General features: G+C 38.9%; 1 protein-coding gene across 1 annotated transcript; it reads right to left on the minus strand.

Annotated features, from left to right (window-relative positions):
• Positions 1 to 1975: 1975 nt before the first annotated feature.
• Positions 1976 to 21299, minus strand: LOC129260727 (uncharacterized). Its single transcript, XM_064114407.1, has 7 exons — positions 20850 to 21299; positions 11216 to 11318; positions 10590 to 10656; positions 7531 to 7770; positions 6417 to 6667; positions 5218 to 5332; positions 1976 to 2627 (listed from the first exon to the last, which is right to left on the minus strand). The coding sequence occupies exons 2-7, from the start codon at positions 11297 to 11299 to the stop codon at positions 2527 to 2529; spliced, it is 858 nt and encodes a 285-aa protein (XP_063970477.1). The 5' UTR covers positions 11300 to 11318; positions 20850 to 21299; the 3' UTR covers positions 1976 to 2526.
• Positions 21300 to 21499: the final 200 nt, after the last annotated feature.

Genomic DNA, 21499 nt, shown 5'->3' on the forward strand with positions numbered 1-21499 from the left:
ATTATAAACATCGTGGGTATAAAACCGATATAAAAATCCATCATATAACCACTATCAGGAGCCAATTATAAGGCAAAAGAATAATTAAGTGGATGCGTCTGCATCAATAAGTAATATGCATTACGACATGAATTATTCGAAATAAATTGCTTTGAATGCTATCATATCTAAAAATGAATACCATAAATCAGATTTTTTTTAAATACATTATTCATGGTCTTGTCATAAATAAAGACCGAGTTCTTCTTGAGAAATTAAGAATAGTTGGACAAGATAAACTTCAGACAATCAAAACTATTAATATTAGAATAGATTAAATCAAAAGACGAGACTATCTGCATACACCACAGTTTGATGATATTTTTTTTATAAAGACAATGAGACAATTATAAAACGCAAATACCTGCAGTTATCTTTACATATCTTTTTACAAAACTGTAACCAAGTGAATTGCCAAAAATTTTGAAAGTGCAACGTTGCAATATAGACATAAATTCACTGCATGTTATATATTTTTTTTCGATTTCGGCAGTTTCCAATCAAATGGATCGTCGTGTGATTTTCCATTTTCAGTTAATGAAGTACAGTTGAACTTGATCTACAATCAATGTTGCACTATACATTTACGGCACGTCATTAAACCCATTAACAAAACACCCTGGCCATGTTCAGCTATGACAATCATATATTCTTCCTCTCCATTTATTTTTCAATTAAAATTTTCGATTAAAATCACAATTATGATAACAGGGAAATTAATGTATTTTTTCCATACATGATTTTTATTCTTTGCCTTCAATAAGTAATAATGAAATACATAACTCCAGTTTGCGAGGATTCAAAACAATCCTGATGCACCTATACATTCATGAACCATTTAATGTCATATATTATACTTCCTTCAGAATGCAATGCAAAACCATATTTATGATTTACTAAATTAATATTTTAAGTAAATTTCAGTCCTTGAGAGATTTATTTGAATCTATTTATAGAGTATAAAACATGATCAGCATAGCTGTTTGCCATCATGGTACCGATGCAACAGGTTAAAATAGATATTAAAATTGCATTGTGATATTCAGATATAACTATAAAAAAAAGACAATACACAAATTACAATTACAAATTCAATATAAAAACTCACAAGTAAAAAAACACTAATCTTATAACAAGTTTTAAATATATACCTTCATATATATATATATATATTACTAGCTAAAATAAGACATAATGAACAGAAAATATCTACAAAGAGCGAAAACGAAAGTTAGAATAAAACGAATGACATTAGTTTAAATGCGGCACTTAATTATAAACACGTTTAAATGATTGGGGGAGTATGCAGACTAAGTTTAGGTTTTATTTGATATAGAAGATATTCGAATTTTTGATAGCAGCATAGTTTGATAATTGTTTTAAAAAGTCCGTATTCAGTTTTGGCAAGACTGCATTTATATCACTTCTACACAATTGCAGTGTTTGTGACCGTCAGACTTGGAAAAGAGAAAGTTTATAATACATGTATCACAAATGAATAGTTATCGAATCGAATTCAGGAGTAAAAGGATGGACCCATGCATTACATATTTTGTTTAACAGGTTTCATACAGTTAGACCTATTATTACAATAAACTTTTAACATACATAGCTACACACACACACACACACACACACACGTATATATATATATATATACATATATATATATATATATATATATAGGTAGGTAAGTATATAGTGATATACTGCAATATCTAATAGTGCTCGACTGTGTAGGAGCTGAGTATAAATAATTTATTGGTTGGATTGCTTAACTAAGCTAGTCGTACAGACTGTTTCACCCTAAGGCTCATCTTAGGGTGAGCCTTAGGGTGAAACAGTCTGTACGACTAGCTTAGTTAAGCAATCCAACCAACAAATTATTTATATATATATATATATATATATATATATATATATATATATATATATATATATATATATTACCATGTCGAACGAAACAGAACAAGCATTGAATTTTGAATCTGAATTATAACCAGATTCTTCCATATGAATCACTGGCGTATAGATGGGGGGCGGGCTTGGGGTCTCTTCCGAAACAATTGTGTTTCCAACCTTATATAATGAATGGGAAGTCTTGCATTATGTAGTAGATAACTTTGATGAACGTGGAGTAGTCTCCGCGGCACGCCGGTCTGTAACGCATATACTCCTCCATATCCAATTCTATCTTACATTATTTTTACATGTATACACCATTTTGTCTAAAGTTTGCCCCCCCCCAAAAAAAAAAAAAATAATAATAATAATAATAATAATAATGATAATAATAAATAAAATTATAATAAGAAATATAGAAATAATGAAATAAAATGTCTCAATACACCACTTAGATGCTGTTAAGTGTATTATTAGGCATTCATGCATATTAATGTGATTTCATTTTCGGGGATAATAGTGTTTGTATTATCGAAATTGTGTCTATCGTATGGTATAAGCCTGACTAATGTGACGACAGCGCTTTTACAGCTGGCCTTCCGGGTCGCCTTCGGTGAAATCAGAACCCATATTTCGAAGATATGCCTTGGCATATGCCTTGGCATTCGGGCAATACACGTATAACTCTGTTGACGAAGAAAGAAAAAGACAAAAACAAATGACAAAATATCAATACTAAGTCTATCCATAAGAATCTGCTGAATGCATTGCTATTATACAGAGAGTTTCGATAAGGGTGGAAACAGGGCATTTTGAGAAGGGCCTATATACTCTAAATGCAAAAGAGCTAATCTCAGAGTAAGACGAGGGACTAGTAATTTTGGAGTTGGATTTACATTTTTTGAGAATGGATCATAGCTCCTTCTGGAGTGAAAATATCTAAAAACAGGGCCGTAGCCAGGGGGATTCCCTGGCCCCGCCGCTAACCAACAGCCAAAAAAAAAAGGAAAAACGAGAAGCAGAGGAGAAAAGGTAATATAAAAAAGATAAGAAAAGTGAATGAAACAAAGGTGCTTAAAATATTCAGTTTTAAAGTCAATATGCACAAAATATTTTGCTGGCGATTCGGGTTTCATGATCATTTTCATCGCTTTGCATTCGCATTTATAAGTTGAACAATAATTGTGATTACACAAGGTGCTTTACCTGTTTTTGAATCCCTCACCAACATTCAGCTCACGCTTTTATTTATATATAATAACATAAATATCCTCTTTATAATGGTCCTACATGTTAAAAAGTGCTTAACTTGATTAACTCGATCTTCACGCTCACACTAATTTGTTTATTGAGATATGTAAAAGCGTGCTTATAATGTCCGAAGTTAAGATTGGAATACCAAAAAAAATCAACTCGCGCTTCGCGTTCGAACCATTTCTATCATAGGGTCCATGCTTCTATCCATCTTTTCGGTTTATCGAAAATGGTATTCGGAAGTGAATTTCAGCGTAGATCCAATTTAATATTGACACTGTTAACTTAACAACTGAGATCCTTGTCCAGTAATAGAACTTGAAGTTGAAGACATGACAAAAAAATTAAAAGTAGTGGACGATGTGATGACCAACACAGAACTTGAACATTACAAGAAACGTATATATAGCACATATTTATGTACATATACACTGAGCATATAGAGCGCCTTGAGCTTGGGAAGAGTCAAACCGTAAGTAGCCTGACACAGTGACGTCATAGAATCATGATTCAAATCACGATTGCGTTTACTTGGATGTAGAGACGTAAAGCTTGTAGCTTATTTGCCCCTCGTCACTACATAAAACAATAATGACTCTAATATATTTGGTGTATATTGACTTGAAAACGGGTTGTTTGTACAACAGGGTACGAGCACCAGCAATGATGAACACATAAGCCCTAAGAAAATTATTTTTCATAAAGTTATTGAAAAAAAATTCTTTATGCAATATGATATATGTAATGTAACATAATATAATACAATATACATAAATTTCTTCTTCAACCACCACGTTTCTCCTTCTTTCTACCTCTTTTTCTCGTTTCCCCCAGTTTTTTTGCCAGCCGATGAGGGGGGGGCACGTGCCCCCCCCCCCCCCTTAGTTACGGTGCTGGGGACTGATCATAAGATAGAAAGGTACATTGTCAGGTGAGGTAGATTGGAAAAAATCCCACATAATCTATTTTAAATGTACCATTGATACTCGCTTACGTGCATTTTATTTTAAGATATTTCATAAAACAATTGCCTTCAATAATTTCTTATTCAAAATCAAGGGAAAAATCCCCTCTTTTTTTTTTTTTTTTTGTAAGAAGGACCCTGAAACGGCCTAACATGTTTTTTTTTTTTTGTGTACGCCCTAAAGTGCCCGAAACCAATTTGGGATGAAATCATTTCTCTTATTAATCAAAAAGAAAACACGAATATTTGAACCGTCCACTTTTCAAAACATGTTTGGTATACTCTAAGTGATACATTTTTAACTTAAATATTTCTCCTGTTAGAATATTGCATATATATCTGTAAATTACAAAATAAACCCTCTAGTGTCGATGGTTTCAAGGCTCTATTGAAATGTAGCATGAACTTAGAATAATATCTTGCTAAGAAAAAAAGATAAACCCGCTCTCCATTTCCAAATGTGGAGATTTGATTTGAGTACCTAGTTCTGTTTCACTCCCGGTTGCTTTGTGTATATAATTGTATATTTCTTTTTTTTCTCCATGATTTTTAATTATGTATCTGTAATCATTTTGTAACTGTTGATGTTGATTTATATATTCAATAAATATTGAAAGATTAAAAAAATAATATAGAAAGGTTCAATCTTTATAATTCGGAACCCCCTCATAGAAAATTCTGGCTTCAGTCCTGAAAATATACACTGTTCACTCCAGAAGGAGCTATAATGCACTCTCAAAAGATGTATTAAGTTCCAATCCTAAACGATTGGTTCCTCGTCTCACTCTGAGAGGAGTGTGATCAGGGACCAAATAAGCTCTTTTGTAATTAGATGAGACAATAGTGGTATTATTAATTATACAATTGATAGCTCTCACTCTTTTAAGTTCTCTTCTATTTTCTCTCTTCTTACTTCTACAACGATATTGTGCCTGTACGTTGGCATTTCTAATAGGGGGGTAATCCTGACTTGCAGTGGCGCTCACGTGCACCTCCAAAAATACATGGTGACAACGCCGGGTCTCCAATTATAATGTATAGAATGAATATTGACTTACTTTCCTTTTCATTTAAAGTAGATATCGAGAACGATCCATTTATGTGCAACAAGCGACCAAACAACTCCGAGTTAAGGATAATACTATCCTTACCAGTCATGAAATCTGCGCGGGGCTGTATGAAATAGAATGGGTAGAAGGTGAAAAAATTGTATCAAACTAATTAAGATAATACCCATTCCAGTCATCCAACCAGGGAATCAGAGTCCCGGTTCAAATCAGGGAAGCGATGGATATTAATTAAGATTGTTTACAAAGAATCAATAAAATACTTTTTGGGGGGACAATCAAAGAAATAATTTGAAGCAATGGGTAAATATCTGGTGGAAATTAGCTCCTGTGTCAAAAGGTTAAATCATGCCCCTTCAGATATCAGCATTTAGATAAATCACTCGGAGTTCACTATATTTCTTGTTTATGTGTGCATATTCACCTATACAGAATGTTAACAAGTATACTTTTTTCCATACTCCACTTGTGGCGGAAAGGGCTCATACCCCTCCCACCACCCCCTCCCCGAAAGGAGAAGAACATCGAGTTCTTCCTCCGAAAGGGGAAGGCCTGGGTTAGACTGGGGGATAAGCCATACAACTCAAAAACCTGAATGATCAGGTGACGTTTGTCCGGGCGCGAGGGGGGGGGGGGGGCAATCAAAGAAATAATTTGAGTGCCCCATCCCCTGTCCCCGGACGATTTGCCAGACCTTCCTGATCAAATCATTCACATTTATTGGCGGGGCGTCGAAAAAAAACCACTACGGTATTGCTACCAACACGACCAATCGGCACGATCGGGTGAAAATATCCGACGAAATAGAAACCCAAAGACATGATAACTAGAGCCATCTCCTGCATTTTTAAAAAGATTTTTAAATAGATTTAAACAACATAATTTACATTAAAACATAATTATTAGTTTAGGCCTTTCGCGTCCCCATGATTCCTCAATGACTGCAAACAAGCTTCAACATGTTCAATACATATATGTTTTGTGCGTAAAAAATACGACTATAAGAAATTAAAAACATCGAATACAAAGTTATCATCTGCTTTTATTTCAACTTCGACTAGAAATTAATTTGATAATCATGTCCTTAGTATAATTATGTAGGAAAAAAAGATGTAGGCTTCATGATTAAAACAGAATTAATAAAAGACCTGACAATATTGATAACAGATAAATGAAAATAATTTAATTACGACTAGCTTCAATGGACCCTTGCTATCGCCAGACAGGTAGACTTCTTTCTCAGTGTCGTCTCCATCCCAGGATGCTCCATCCTCGTGGACGTGGTTGTCGTCGTCATCATCACTTTTTTCACTTTGACACATATTGAGGCAGCCGGTACCACCGAGGTCGGGTTCTCTTCGTTTAGGTATGGCAGAAAATGCAACAATCTGTTCCTTTACATCGTCATATATTGGTTCATATATGTGCATGTTCAATACAACTGGGAGGGGAAGAAATTAAAAAAATATTGTAATGTCATAGTGGTATGCATGATTTAAAAATGGGTTTCTACATTTTCCCCAAATCCAAATGATTTTTGTGACAATTTCAGAAAATGAAAATCCATAATTCATTGTTCGAAATAGAAATCTGGAACAGAAATACTCCTATTTTTTCCTCCAACCTGGCCCGGCAGCCACTGTGCAGCATCAGATCGAAGTACCTCAATCCCTTGGATGATAGAGCGCCAAACCGGACAGCAGCAACTCCCATCTTTTAATGTCTTTTGGGTCTGACGCGACCGGGGTTTGAACTCCCGACCTACCGGTAGTGGGGCCGATCGACGCTCTACAAACTGAGCCAATTAACACACATGTATACTTTAGAAGGGGCAAATGAGAATCACACCAAATATTCAACGATAATACTGCTCTTGATAACAAAGAACAACTGAATGTAAATATGTTAAGATAATAGGTATTTATATTCCTCCAAAATCCTATTTTACTTTCCGAATTGCGATATAAGCCATATTTTCACTTTTTAAGGAATTGCAGTTTTTATACTATGAACAGAAAAAACATATAACATGAATTATTTCAAACAAGCCCTTACATCATTTGGCATACAGTGAGCCAACAATTTTAAGGAAGAGAAACATGACGTTAACAAAAAATATGGTCAGCGAGCAAAAACGTCGAACATCATAAATTAAAAATCTAATTTTGAGATAAGTTATGACATAATAATACTAACACACGCCACTCATTTCCTTTTTGTTCCTCCTTAATTTTCCTTTTTTCTTAGTCATTTAACATTTTGTGGGAGAAGTGCCCCTCAGTCCCCCGTACGCCAATGACTTACATGGTTCTTTTGTAAATTCCGGTTCAATACTACCAAAAGTCGCAAAGTATCCAAGATTAAAAACTGATCCTTTTTTCGGTTCCACCTGTACTATAATACGCTGGCAACTCTGATGCTGTACTGGACTTGATCTGGAGAACCATGTGGCCCAAACCGGCAACATCGACTCGAAGTCATCGACCAACTGGATATGTTGACCAGCATTTTGTCTCGCCTTTTTAGCTATAATGGGTTCACCGCCTGCTAAAACAAAAATGATTCAAAGCAAAAACCAACAATAATCCTGTAAGCGAAACTTAACAACAAAAAAGAAAACCTTTATACGCGGGCTTTATAGTATGCTTACATTAAATATTCGTTAATGTATTTATTGAAGACAACTCAATGCATTAGCATTACTTTTTTCGAATCACAAATTAAAAAAAATATATAAAACTAATTCAACATTGTCAATTGTCTTACTCAATGCATTATTCACAGGCTTAAATTCATGAAACAATCAGATATCAATATGCTCGTCAAACAACCCTTAAATGTCATGGGAAGAGCTGCTGAAACAAAAAAATAAATATATATACATATATTTCTCTTGGGAACGAATCAAAATAAGATTTGCATGTATTATAACTATGCACATTTAAAATGAAATTCAATCCTTTGACCCCGGCTAAACTTTAGTTGTTCTTGGAATTATATAGAAATGTAGAATGTGTCGGTATCCATTATCCATTTGCATTTAATTAGAAAGCGGTAAATATATATAGATAAGGCCTTATTGTCCTAACAAACTGTACATAATAATGGAAACGTTCTGGCAAAGCTCCCTTTAATCGCAACAGTGAGTCGAGGAGGTACTTTCTCAGCCTCATTATCATGGAGCTTTGGTAGTCTGCAGGCACAGACCCGGATTGAAAATTTGATTAGCAAGTGGGTCTCCACAAAGAGACTAACACTTAATTATAAAACTTACTGAGAGAGAGGGCCTTCAGTAAACATGGCATTATAGGCTGATGTGTGACTTGAGTCCGGCCCCCGGCCTCAGACTCGAGACCGGACTCGAATGTTCATGACTTGGTCTCGGACTCGGGGCCAGTTACTCGATCTGACTCGGCGACGAGTCCGGCACGAGACCGGGCTATTTTGGCACTGTGTATCTGAATTTCACTTTTATAAAATAGAATACCTTTAGTTCACCATATCTGGTAATATGTTTTCTCAGATTACATTACCGCCTTTTCACACGGTAACAAAATTGTAATTTGAATGATATGAATCCAGTAAAAAAATGAAGCAATAATGACGATTTTTTTTTTTAGCAAGTGTGAAACCAAACTAGAATCAAGAACGCTAATCACAATCACGAATTCAATTTCTACTCCGGAGGTGAATTCCAGTTAAGTTTCACTTAAATTACGGTACGAATTTTGCGTGTGAAAAGGTTTGAGCTCCAAGACATCTTTTGGGGGCGGAGATTACGTGACCTTTCAAGCACTTCCGTAAATAGGACAATTATCATCGTAGTTTGTATTTGCGATGCAATGCTTTGATTGACAAATCATTCGAATGAGCGTGTGAAAGGTCCGATGATTCTAAAGACGAATTGCAATCATCATTACAATGGTGATTCAAGATTCACGTGTGAAAGGGCCCTTACACACATTGAAGGTTGGGGGAATTTTTGCTTATAGAGCTGGGAGGGTGCTGAGAAACAAGTGAAAACTTAATCGTGATATGTTTCTAGGGACTTTCTTAATAAAATACATGTAATTTTAATACTAAAATCAATAACATACTTATATATATATTTTGTCTTGCCTGAACGAAGTTCGACAGAGACTACTTTTCCTGTTGGTCCGTTGATCTGTTCTAAAATGTTAAAGCTTTTGTTCAATTTGCTTGCTCTCATTTCTTTATTTTTACATTAATTATGTTCATACTTGGTACATAATTATGTAATGTGGTATTACCCAAGAATAATGTACATTATTCTTGGGTAATACCACAAGTGTGTCCATGAGGATAATGGGGACAAAGGTCATCTAGGGGTCAAAATGTCAATTCATTTGAGGTCATGTCCATCCTTTTTGAAGATTTTTTTTTCAACTTGTTCTCAGCTGTATCAACTGTGTTTATATACTCAGTACAAACGATCTTTAGGTAATACCACACGTGTGTTCTTAAGGATGATAAGGTCATCTAGGGGTCAAAAAATCATATTGCATTTTTATTGATCGCGAAATCAGGCGAGACTCGTGGTTCATGAACCACCTTGTAAGGCCGGTCTCGGACTCGGTCTCGGACTGACTGGACTCGGACATATCATTGCTCTTAAAGGACAAGTCCACCCCAACAAAAAGTTAATTTGAATAAAAAGAGAGATATCAAACAAACGTTACACTGAAAATTTCATCAAAATCGGATGTGAAATAAGAAAGTTATGACATTTTAAAGTTTCGCTTAATTTCACAAAATAGTTAAATGCACATTCGGGTAGGTATGCAAATGAGGGAACTGATGACATCACTCACTCACAATTTTTTTGTATTTTATTATATGAAATATTCTGATTTTCTCCTCATTGTCATGTGAAACAAAGTTTTATTTCTCCCTGAACATGTGGGACTACCATTGTTTAACATTTTATGGTTCAATCAAGTTGGTGCTTATGGTCAAATCTGTAAAAATTGAAGTATTGTATAATTCAAACAATAAAAAACAAAAGAAATAGTGAGTGACGGACATCATCGATTCTCTCATTTGCATGTGACTAAATTGTGCATATAACTATTTTGTGAAAAATAAACGAAACTTTAAAATGTCATAACTTTCTTATTTTACATCCAATTTTGATGAAATTTTCAGCATTACGCTTGTCTGATTTTTCCTTATCGATTTAAATCAACATTTTCCTGGGGTGGACTTGACCTTTAAATCGAGTGAAGGATTTGCACAGCAGAATAAAGCTTTGGGGTCGGGGTTGGCATGGGGGACCGTGGTGATGGTAAGTCAAGATATAAAATATTCAACGGGATTCTGAAAATAGTAATGAACGTGATTACCCTTCACTCCAACTTTAAAAGATATCAAGTAGAAATGCTTCTTGTTCTCCACTTCACGCCTGATTAGCTGTGAAAAGGGAGAAATTCAAGTCATAAATGTTGAAGAGAATAACGGATTATTAATGAAGGTGAAATGATGGTGAAGTTATTGTGAATGCGGTTTTTGTGATGTCTATTTTTGTTCTTTAATTTTTGTAATTAGTCCTATTCTGCCAATATGTTACATAATTATGTTACATATACAATGACCTGTGAATGTAAGAGTGCAATATAAAGGAGTAGACCCTACATGTGATGTAACAAACTAATCGGAGCTTCTTTGATATTATAAATGCACGGAATAAATAGATCAAACCAAAATTCCCCTCACGGTTTCTGATACGCAAATTATATGGGGAAAACTATTTTGCCAAACAAGATGGAATATCGTATCCCTGACCCCAATATGATAAAGTTCCTAGTCTCTCTTATTCATGTTAGTACTTCTCAAGTTACACTGCTCCCATCGTAATTTTCCCTCTCGCCTTTTCGCTTCTTTTTCTCCTTTTTGCTTTCATAGTTATAATTTCAGACTTATATAAAATATCAGGGATTTAAAACTTATTTTGATATGATAGAATATTTACCATAGTACATGTTCTTCCAAGTTTTTGTAGATGAGTGAGAAGAGATCGATGGCCAACACCTTTCACCTTTGCACCGTTCACCATCTTGATTACGTCATGGTTTCTAATGAGATATGAGTATGAGAGATACAAATTCTGAAATGATCGAGCTCAGTGGCAAAAATATGGCTTTGATGAAACAAAAATCTTCCAGAAGCAACATTCCCAAATGAATAATTCGTAAATAGTTCATTATCGCTTATTGTGACAATATTATTAGTTAAGTATATAGGACTATTAACAGACAAATAGTAAAGCGAGTAATCACGACTTGGCATTCATATACTTTTACTTAATTTCATCTTTTTCCCTTCAAGAATAAAAAGTAACATCCGAATTGACCAAAAGTTGATAGTTGTCCCATCTGTTATTTCCTCATTGTTATAGACCGATAATGCAGGAATATATGGGGTAGTCGCCAGATCCGTTCCCGTCTTAAGGGTTATATTGGCTGAATACTTATACTGAATTGTATGTTTTGTTAACATAGAATGTACTTGAGGGTTCAAATCAAAGTCAATTTACAAAATCCAAAGTCCCGTATAAGCCAGTTCACGGTTAGCTCATAATCAACTTTTCTCAAATGACCTTTGTGATTTTTCATTAGGATAAGCACTATCATTTTCAAATGTAGATGTTGCGTAAGCTTTACCGGTAGAGTATTCAAATTCTAAGAACAAAAGGCATTGTATATACCTGGTGACTAGAATAGTACATCAGATAAAGTTTGGAAATCTGTTTTATTGTCTGCCTTTGGCAGCACATTTGACTATTGTTTAGGCTACTGCCAAATACCAGTGATTATGAAGGCTCTCGTTATTACTCTTCAGCTTGGATGTGATAAATATTTTGAAAGGAATACATGAATAATCATCAAATCACAAATGCCTATGTCAGTGAATTTGAAAGCCACCTTCATGGTTGTCTCCAATGACCCTTTTCTGCTCGTGCGCAGTTTACAACCGTGAACAGGCTTATTCTGAAGGCAGGTTTAACTTAGACCATGGTCTAACTCTGTGCTTAAATTATGGGAATCCAAAAGTGTCAATTTTTTTATTACATTGTATGCTTCATATGTTTACTGTGCTCTTTCCCCGATTCTTCAATGGTGAAAACAATCATCTTATGCATACTTCCAAGACAATAAGGAATGATTTAAGAGCCAAATGAGCTGAAATATGATATCTTTACTGTTAGTGATTTATGTAACAATTGGCTATCAATACTTAAACCACAACTTTAAACCTGAGTTTATGTTAAACCCGACTTCAGAATACGGGTCATTAAAATCAAGTTAAGTTATTCATCCTCATAGCCCCCCTCCCCTGTCACTACGGGGTCCACCCGTCAGTCATAAGGACCATAAGTCATAATACCCGCTAGTTATAAGGACCGCTAGTCATAATAGTCATAAGGGTTGCTATTCATAAGGGGCGCTGTTCATAGAGGTCGCTAGTCATAATCAACGATGGGGGTCGTCATTCATAATCAAACAAGAGGGTCGCTAGTCATAATCAAGGAAGAGGGTCGCTAGTCATAATCAAGGAACAGGGTCGCCAGTCATAAGGAGGAAAAGGGTTCGTTGATCATAAGGGTCGCCAGTCATAATAGTGGATGAGGGTCGCCAGTCATAATAGTAGAAGGGGTTTGCCAGTCATAATAGTGGATGAGGGTCGCCAGTCATAATAGTAGAAGGGGTTCGCCAGTCATAATAGTAGAAGGAGCTCGCCAGTCTTAATGGTAGATGAGGGTCGCTAGTCATAATAGTAGTAGGGTTCGCCAGTCATAATGGTAGATGAGGGTCGCTAGTCATAATAGTAGAAGGGGTTCGCCAGTCATAATATTAGAAGGGGTTCGCCAGTCATAATAGTAGTAGGGGTTCACCAGTCATAATGGTAGAAGGGGTTCGCCAGTCATAAAAGTAGTAGGGGTTCGCCAGTCATAATGGTAGATGAGGGTCGCTAGTCATGATAGTAGAAAGGGTTCGCCAGTCATAATAGTAGAAGGGGTTCGCCAGTCATAATAGTGGATGAGGGTCGCCAGTCATAATAGTAGAAGGGGTTTGCCAGTCATAATAGTAGATGAGGGTCGCTAGTCATAATAGTAGAAGGGGTTCGTCAGTCATAATAGTAGAAGTGGTTCGCCAGTCATAATAGTAGAAGGGGTTCACCTGTCATAAAAGTAGAAGGGGTTCCCCAGTCATAATGGTAAAAGGGGTTCGCCAGTCATAATAGTAGTAGGGATTCGCCAGTTGCAATGGTAGATGAGGGTCGATAGTCATAATAGTAAAAACGGTTCGGCAGTCATAATAGTAGAAGGGGTTCGCCAGTCATAATAGTATAAGGGGTTCGCCAGTCATAATAGTAGTAGCCAAGTAGGGGTTCGCCAGTCATAATAGTAGATGAGGGCCGCTAGTCATAATAGTAGATGGGGTTCGCCAGTCATAATGGTAGATGAGAGTCACCAGTCATAATGGTAGAAGGGGTCCGCCAGTCATAATAGTAGAGGAGTTCGCCTGTCATAATAGTGGATGAGGGTCGCCAGTCATATTAGTAGAAAGGGTTCGCCAGTCATAATGGTAGATGAGGGTCGACAGTCATAATGGTAGAAGGGGTTCGCCAGTCATAATAGTGGATGAGGGTCGCCAATCATAATAGTAGAAGGGTTCGCCAGTCATAATAGTAGATGAGGGTTGCCAGTCATAATAGAAGAAAGGGTTCGCCAGTCATAATAGTAGATGGGGGTCGCTTCTCATAATAGTAGATGGGGCTCGCAAGTCATAATAGTAGATGAGGGTCGCTAGTCATAAAAACTGATGGGGTTCGCCAGTCATAATAATAGATAAGGGTTGCTAGTCATAATAGTAGATGGGGATCGCCAGTCATATTAGTAGAAAGGGTTCGCCAGTCATAATGGTAGATGAGGGTCGACAGTCATAATGGTAGAAGGGGTTCGCCAGTCATAATAGTGGATGAGGGTCGCCAATCATAATAGTAGAAGGGTTCGCCAGTCATAATAGTAGATGAGGGTTGCCAGTCATAATAGAAGAAAGGGTTCGCCAGTCATAATAGTAGATGGGGGTCGCTTCTCATAATAGTAGATGGGGCTCGCAAGTCATAATAGTAGAAAGGGTTCGCCAGTCATAATCGTAGATGAGGGTCGCTAGTCATAATAGAAGAAGGGGTTCGCCAGTCATAATAGTAGTAGGGGTTCGCCAGTTTTAATGGTAGATGAGGGTCGATAGTCATAATAGTAGAAGGAGCTCGCCAGTCTTAATGGTAGATGAGGGTCGCTAGTCATAATAGTAGTAGGGTTCGCCAGTCATAATGGTAGATGAGGGTCGCTAGTCATAAAAACTGATGGGGTTCGCCAGTCATAATAATAGATAAGGGTTGCTAGTCATAATAGTAGATGGGGATCGACAGTCATATTAGTAGAAAGGGTTCGCCAGTCATAATGGTAGATGAGGGTCGACAGTCATAATGGTAGAAGGGGTTCGCCAGTCATAATAGTGGATGAGGGTCGCCAATCATAATAGTAGAAGGGTTCGCCAGTCATAATAGTAGATGAGGGTTGCCAGTCATAATAGAAGAAAGGGTTCGCCAGTCATAATAGTAGATGGGGGTCGCTTCTCATAATAGTAGATGGGGCTCGCAAGTCATAATAGTAGAAAGGGTTCGCCAGTCATAATCGTAGATGAGGGTCGCTAGTCATAATAGAAGAAGGGGTTCGCCAGTCATAATAGTAGTAGGGGTTCGCCAGTTTTAATGGTAGATGAGGGTCGATAGTCATAATAGTAAAAAGGGTTCGGCAGTCATAATAGTAGAAGGGGTTCGCCAGTCATAATAGTAGTAGCCAAGTAGGGGTTCGCCAGTCTTAATAGTAGAAGGGGTTTGCCGGTCATAAAAGTAGATGAGGGTCGCTAGTCATAATAGTAGATGGGGTTCGCCAGTCATAATGGTAGATGAGGGGCGCCAGTCATAATGGTAGAAGGGTCCGCCAGTCGTAATAGTAGAGGCGTTCGCCAGTCATAATAGTGAATGAGGGTCGCCAGTCATAAAAACTGATGGGGTTCGCCAGTCATAGTAGTGGATAAGGGTCGCTAGTCATAATTACAGATGGTGTTCGCCAGTCATAATAGTAGATGAGGGTTGCCAGTCATAATAGAAGAAAGGGTTCGCCAGACATAATACTAGATGTGGGTCGCTATTCATAGTAGTAGATGGGGTTCGCCAGTCATAATAGTAGAAAGGGTTCGCCGGTCATAATAGTGGATGAGTGTCGCTAGTCATTATAGTAGAAGGGGTCGCCGGTCAAAATAGTAGAAGGGGTTCGCAAGTAATAATAGTGGATGAGGGTCGCCAGTCATAATAACAGATGGGGTTCGCCAGTCATAATAATAGATGGGCGTCGCTAGTCATAATAGTATGGGGTTCGCCAATCCTAATAGTGGATGAGGGTTGCTAGTCATAATAGAAGAAAGGGGTTCGCCAGTCATAATAGTAGTAGGGGTTCGCCAGTTGTAATGGTAGATGAGGGTCGATAGTCATAATAGTAAAAACGGTTCGGCAGTCATAATAGTAGAAGGGGTTCGCCAGTCATAATAGTAGTAGCCAAGGAGGGGTTCGCCAGTCATAATAGTAGAAGGGGTTTGCCAATCATAATAGTAGATGAGGGTCGCTAGTCATAATAGTAGATGGGGTTCGCAAGTCATAATGGTAGATGAGAGTCACCAGTCATAATGGTAGAAGGGGTCCGCCAGTCATAATAGTAGAGGGGTTCGCCTGTCATAATAGTGGATGAGAGTCGCCAGTCATAAAAACTGATGGGGTTCGCCAGTCATAATAATAGATGACGGTCGCTAGTCATAATAGTAGATGGGAATCGCCAGTCATATTAGTAGAAAGGGTTCGCCAGTCATAATGGTAGATGAGGGTCGACAATCATGATGGTAGAAGGGGTTCGCCAGTCATAGTAGTGGATAAGGGTCGCTAGTCATAATAACAGATGGGGTTCGCCAGTCATAATAGTAGATGAGGGTTGCCAGTCATAATAGAAGAAAGGGTTTGCCAGTCATAATAATAGATGTGGGTCGCTAGTCATAGTAGTAGATGCGGTTCGCCAGTCATAATAGTAGAAAGGGTTCGCCGGTCATAAAGTGGATGAGTGTCGCTAATCATTATAGTACAAGGGGTTCGCCTGTCAAAATAGTAGAAGGGGTTCGCCAGTCATGATAGTAGATGGGAATCGCCAGTCATATTAGTAGAAAGGGTTCGCCAGTCATAATGGTAGATGAGGGTCGACAATCATGATGGTAGAAGGGGTTCGCCAGTCATAGTAGTGGATAAGGGTCGCTAGTCATAATAACAGATGGGGTTCGCCAGTCATAATAGTAGATGAGGGTTGCCAGTCATAATAGAAGAAAGGGTTTGCCAGTCATAATAATAGATGTGGGTCGCTAGTCATAGTAGTAGATGGGGTTCGCCAGTCATAATAGTAGAAAGGGTTCGCCGGTCATAAAGTGGATGAGTGTCGCTAATCATTATAGTACAAGGGGTTCGCCTGTCAAAATAGTAGAAGGGGTTCGCCAGTCATAGTAGTGGATAAGGGTCGCTAGTCATAATAACAGATGGGGTTCGCCAGTCATAATAGTAGATGAGGGTTGCCAGTCATAATAGAAGAAAGGGTTTGCCAGTCATAATAATAGATGTGGGTCGCTAGTCATAGTAGTAGATGGGGTTCGCCAGTCATAATAGTAGAAAGGGTTCGCCGGTCATAAAGTGGATGAGTGTCGCTAATCATTATAGTACAAGGGGTTCGCCTGTCAAAATAGTAGAAGGGGTTCGCCAGTCATGATAGTGGATGAGGGTCGCCAGTCATAATAACAGATGGGGTTCGCCAGTCATAATAATAGATGAGCGTCGCTAGTCATAATAGTATGGGGTTCGCCAATCATAATACTAGAAAGGGTTCGCCAGTCATAATATGGGATGAGGGTTGCTAGTCATAATAGAAGAAAGGGGTTCGCCAGTCATAATAGTAGTAGGGGTTCGCCAGTTGTAATGGTAGATGAGGGTCGATAGTCATAATAGTAAAAACGGTTCGGCAGTCATAATAGTAGAAGGGGTTCGCCAGTCATAATAGTAGAAGGGATTCGCCAGTCATAATGGTAGGTGAGAGTCACCAGTCATAATGGTAGAAGGGGTCCGCCAGTCATAATAGTAGAGGGGTTCGCCTGTCATAATAGTGGATGAGGGTCGCCAGTCATAAAAACTGATAAGGTTCGCCAGTGATAATAATAGATGAGGGTCGCTAGTCATAATAGTAGATGGGGATCGCCAGTCATATTAGTAGAAAGGGGTTCGCCAGTCATAATGGTAGATGAGGGTCGACAATCATAATGGTAGAAGGGGTTCGCCAGTCATAATGGTGGATGAGGGTCGCCAGTCATATTAGTAGAAGGGGTTCGCCAGTCATAATGGTGGATGAGGGTCGCCAGTCATAATAGTAGAAGGGGTTCGCCAGTCATAATAGTGGATGAGGGTCGCCAGTATTAATAGTACAAGGGGTTCGCCAGTCATCATAGTAGATGAGGGTCGCCGGTCATAATAGAAGAAAGGGTTCGCCAGTCATAATAGTAGATGGGGGTCGCTTCTCATAATAGTAGATGGGGCTCGCCAGTCATAATGGTAGAAGGGGTTCGCCAGTCATAATAGTAGAGGAGGGTTCGCCAGTCATAATAGTAGATGGGGGTCGCTTGTCATAAAAGTAGATTTGGCCGCCAGTCATGATAGTAGAAAGGGTTCGCCAGTCATAGTAGTGGATAAGGGTCGCTAGTCATAATTACAGATGGTGTTCGCCAGTCATAATAGTAGATGAGGGTTGCCAGTCATAATAGAAGAAAGGGTTCGACAGACATAATACTAGATGTGGGTCGCTATTCATAGTAGTAGATGGGGTTCGCCAGTCATAATAGTAGAAAGGGTTCGCCGGTCATAATAGTGGATGAGTGTCGCTAGTCATTATAGTAGAAGGGGTCGCCGGTCAAAATAGTAGAAGGGGTTCGCAAGTCATAATAGTGGATGAGGGTCGCCAGTCATAATAACAGATGGGGTTCGCCAGTCATAGTGATAGATGAGCGTCGCTAGTCATAATAGTATGGGGTTCGCCAATCCTAATAGTGGATGAGGGTTGCTAGTCATAATAGAAGAAAGGGGTTCGCCAGTCATAATAGTAGTAGGGGTTCGCCAGTTGTAATGGTAGATGAGGGTCGATAGTCATAATAGTAAAAACGGTTCGGCAGTCATAATAGTAGAAGGGGTTCGCCAGTCATAATAGTAGTAGCCAAGGAGGGGTTCGCCAGTCATGATAGTAGAAGGGGTTTGCCAATCATAATAGTAGATGAGGGTCGCTAGTCATAATAGTAGATGGGGTTCGCAAGTCATAATGGTAGATGAGAGTCACCAGTCATAATGGTAGAAGGGGTCCGCCAGTCATAATAGTAGAGGGGTTCGCCTGTCATAATAATGGATGAGAGTCGCCAGTCATAAAAACTGATGGGGTTCGCCAGTCATAATAATAGATGACGGTCGCTAGTCATAATAGTAGATGGGAATCGCCAGTCATATTAGTAGAAAGGGTTCGCCAGTCATAATGGTAGATGAGGGTCGACAATCATGATGGTAGAAGGGGTTCGCCAGTCATAGATGTGGATAAGGGTCGCTAGTCATAATAACAGATGGGGTTCGCCAGTCATAATAGTAGATGAGGGTTGCCAGTCATAATAGAAGAAAGGGTTTGCCAGTCATAATAATAGATGTGGGTCGCTAGTCATAGTAGTAGATGGGGTTCGCCAGTCATAATAGTAGAAAGGGTTCGCCGGTCATAAAGTGGATGAGTGTCGCTAATCATTATAGTACAAGGGGTTCGCCAGTCATGATAGTGGATGAGGGTCGCCAGTCATAATAACAGATGGGGTTCGCCAGTCATAATAATAGATGAGCGTCGCTAGTCATAATAGTATGGGGTTCGCCAATCATAATACTAGAAAGGGTTCGCCAGTCATAATAGGGGATGAGGGTTGCTAGTCATAATAGAAGAAAGGGGTTCGCCAGTCATAATAGTAGTAGGGGTTCGCCAGTTGTAATGGTAGATGAGGGTCGATAGTCATAATAGTAAAAACGGTTCGGCAGTCATAATAGTAGAAGGGGTTCGCCAGTCATAATAGTAGAAGGGATTCGCCAGTCATAATGGTAGGTGAGAGTCACCAGTCATAATGGTAGAAGGGGTCCGCCAGTCATAATAGTAGAGGGGTTCGCCTGTCATAATAGTGGATGAGGGTCGCCAGTCATAAAAACTGATAAGGTTCGCCAGTGATAATAATAGATGAGGGTCGCTAGTCATAATAGTAGATGGGGATCGCCAGTCATATTAGTAGAAAGGGGTTCGCCAGTCATAATGGTAGATGAGGGTCGACAATCATAATGGTAGAAGGGGTTCGCCAGTCATAATGGTGGATGAGGGTCGCCAGTCATAATAGTAGAAGGGGTTCGCCAGTCATAATGGTGGATGAGGGTCGCCAGTCATAATAGTAGAAGGGGTTCGCCAGTCATAATAGTGGATGAGGGTCGCCAGTATTAATAGTAGAAGGGGTTCGCCAGTCATCATAGTAGATGAGGGTCGCCGGTCATAATAGAAGAAAGGGTTCGCCAGTCATAATAGTAGATGGGGCTCGCTTCTCATAATAGTAGATGGGGCTCGCCAGTCATAATGGTAGAAGGGGTTCGCCAGTCATAATAGTAGGGGAGGGTTCGCCAGTCATAATAGTAGATGGGGGTCGCTTGTCATAAAAGTAGATTTGGCCGCCAGTCATAATATTAGAAAGGGCTCGCCAGTCATAGTAGTGGATAAGGGTCGCTAGTCAAAATAACAGATGGGGTTCGCCAGTCATAATAGTAGATGTGGGTTGCTAATCATAGTAGTAGATGGGGTTCGCCAGTCATAATAGTAGAAAGGGTTCGCCGGTCATAATAGTAATAGAGGTTCGCCAGTTGTAATGGTAGATGAGGGTCGATAGTCATAATAGTAAAAACGGTTCGCCAGTCATAATAGTAGAAGGGGTTCGCCAGTCATAATAGTAGTAGCCAAGTATGGGTTCGCCAGTCAAAATAGTAGAAGGGGTTCGCCAGTCATAATAGGCACCTTTCGCAATCCTCTACAACGCGAGATTAGAGTCGGGTAACTCAAAAGTTAATGATTAATCATAGACTCGATTTGCAGATTGATTGTACATTACAGTCAATACAATCAAACGTGGAAAACTGTTCTACAATCATTGCTAAGCTTTGTGTTACAGGCCCTATAGATCTTGCTTTTCGTGTGCAAAGCTCTTTCATACGATACCAGCATGGAGCTATAATAGCTCTATGATACCAGCATGCCATGCCATTTGCCTGACTGAGCTCGCGGGGGGACTGTACCTGTATCATGGCTATGACTCCAGCTGGCTGGAGACATGCGAAATGTAGATTATGTCATGGATAAGAAAGTGGTTTTTCAGACAAATCGAGTACATATTGAGTAAGGAAAAACTTACCGAATTAAGGCTTAGATATAGATCATTACAGTCCATCGAATCGATATTGCATTTAATGTACATTATTGGTGGATCACTGGCAATTGATTCCATGAGTCAGATCACCTCTCCAGTCGGAACCATTTTCGCATGCGTTGACATATACACAGCATGCAATAGGCCATAAACCGTCTGAAAAACATCTAAATTTGCGGGGTTTTCTTCATTTGTCGCTCCCCATACACAAACAATATGCCTCTAGCACACAATGTAATGGGCAGTATGTTTTACTTTCCGCAGAAATGGGGGATTTTCCGGGGGGTACACTTCCGTCGATGAGTGGATACCAGGCGCGACCATGGGGTTTTGAAAAGCACCCTAAACAATGGAAGTAAGTCTTTTCCAGATTATGAAAATGCATCTCTTAAGTATTTGGGTTGTGACACCCTACAAGTATTGGAAATATATCCCGTTATTCAGTATTCTAATCATCGTTTTTGACACCCTTATAACGCTACATATGCCTATACGTAACGTACTTACCCACTCTTTCCCTTTTTACGTATGGTCGCGACGCCTGGTATCCACTATTCAATGGGAGTGGGCCTCCCGGGCGGCTTCTCGAGCTCTGGGAGGAACCAAAAGTGGATTTGGAAAGTCGTCCTAAATCG

The sequence above is a fragment of the Lytechinus pictus genome, unplaced genomic scaffold, assembly GCF_037042905.1.
Source record: "Lytechinus pictus isolate F3 Inbred unplaced genomic scaffold, Lp3.0 scaffold_19, whole genome shotgun sequence".
Classification (NCBI taxonomy): domain Eukaryota; kingdom Metazoa; phylum Echinodermata; class Echinoidea; order Temnopleuroida; family Toxopneustidae; genus Lytechinus; species Lytechinus pictus.

Coding starts and splice junctions, on each gene's coding strand:
- LOC129260727 (XM_064114407.1), bottom strand. CDS start 11,299: ATGGTGAACGGTGCAAAGGTGAAAGGTGTTGGCCATCGATCTCTTCTC. Junction 7,771..10,589: donor TTTTAAAGTTGGAGTGAAGG/GTAATCACGTTC, acceptor TTGTTTTAGCAG/GCGGTGAACCCATTATAGCT. Junction 6,668..7,530: donor GGAATTTACAAAAGAACCAT/GTAAGTCATTGG, acceptor TTCCCCTCCCAG/TTGTATTGAACATGCACATA.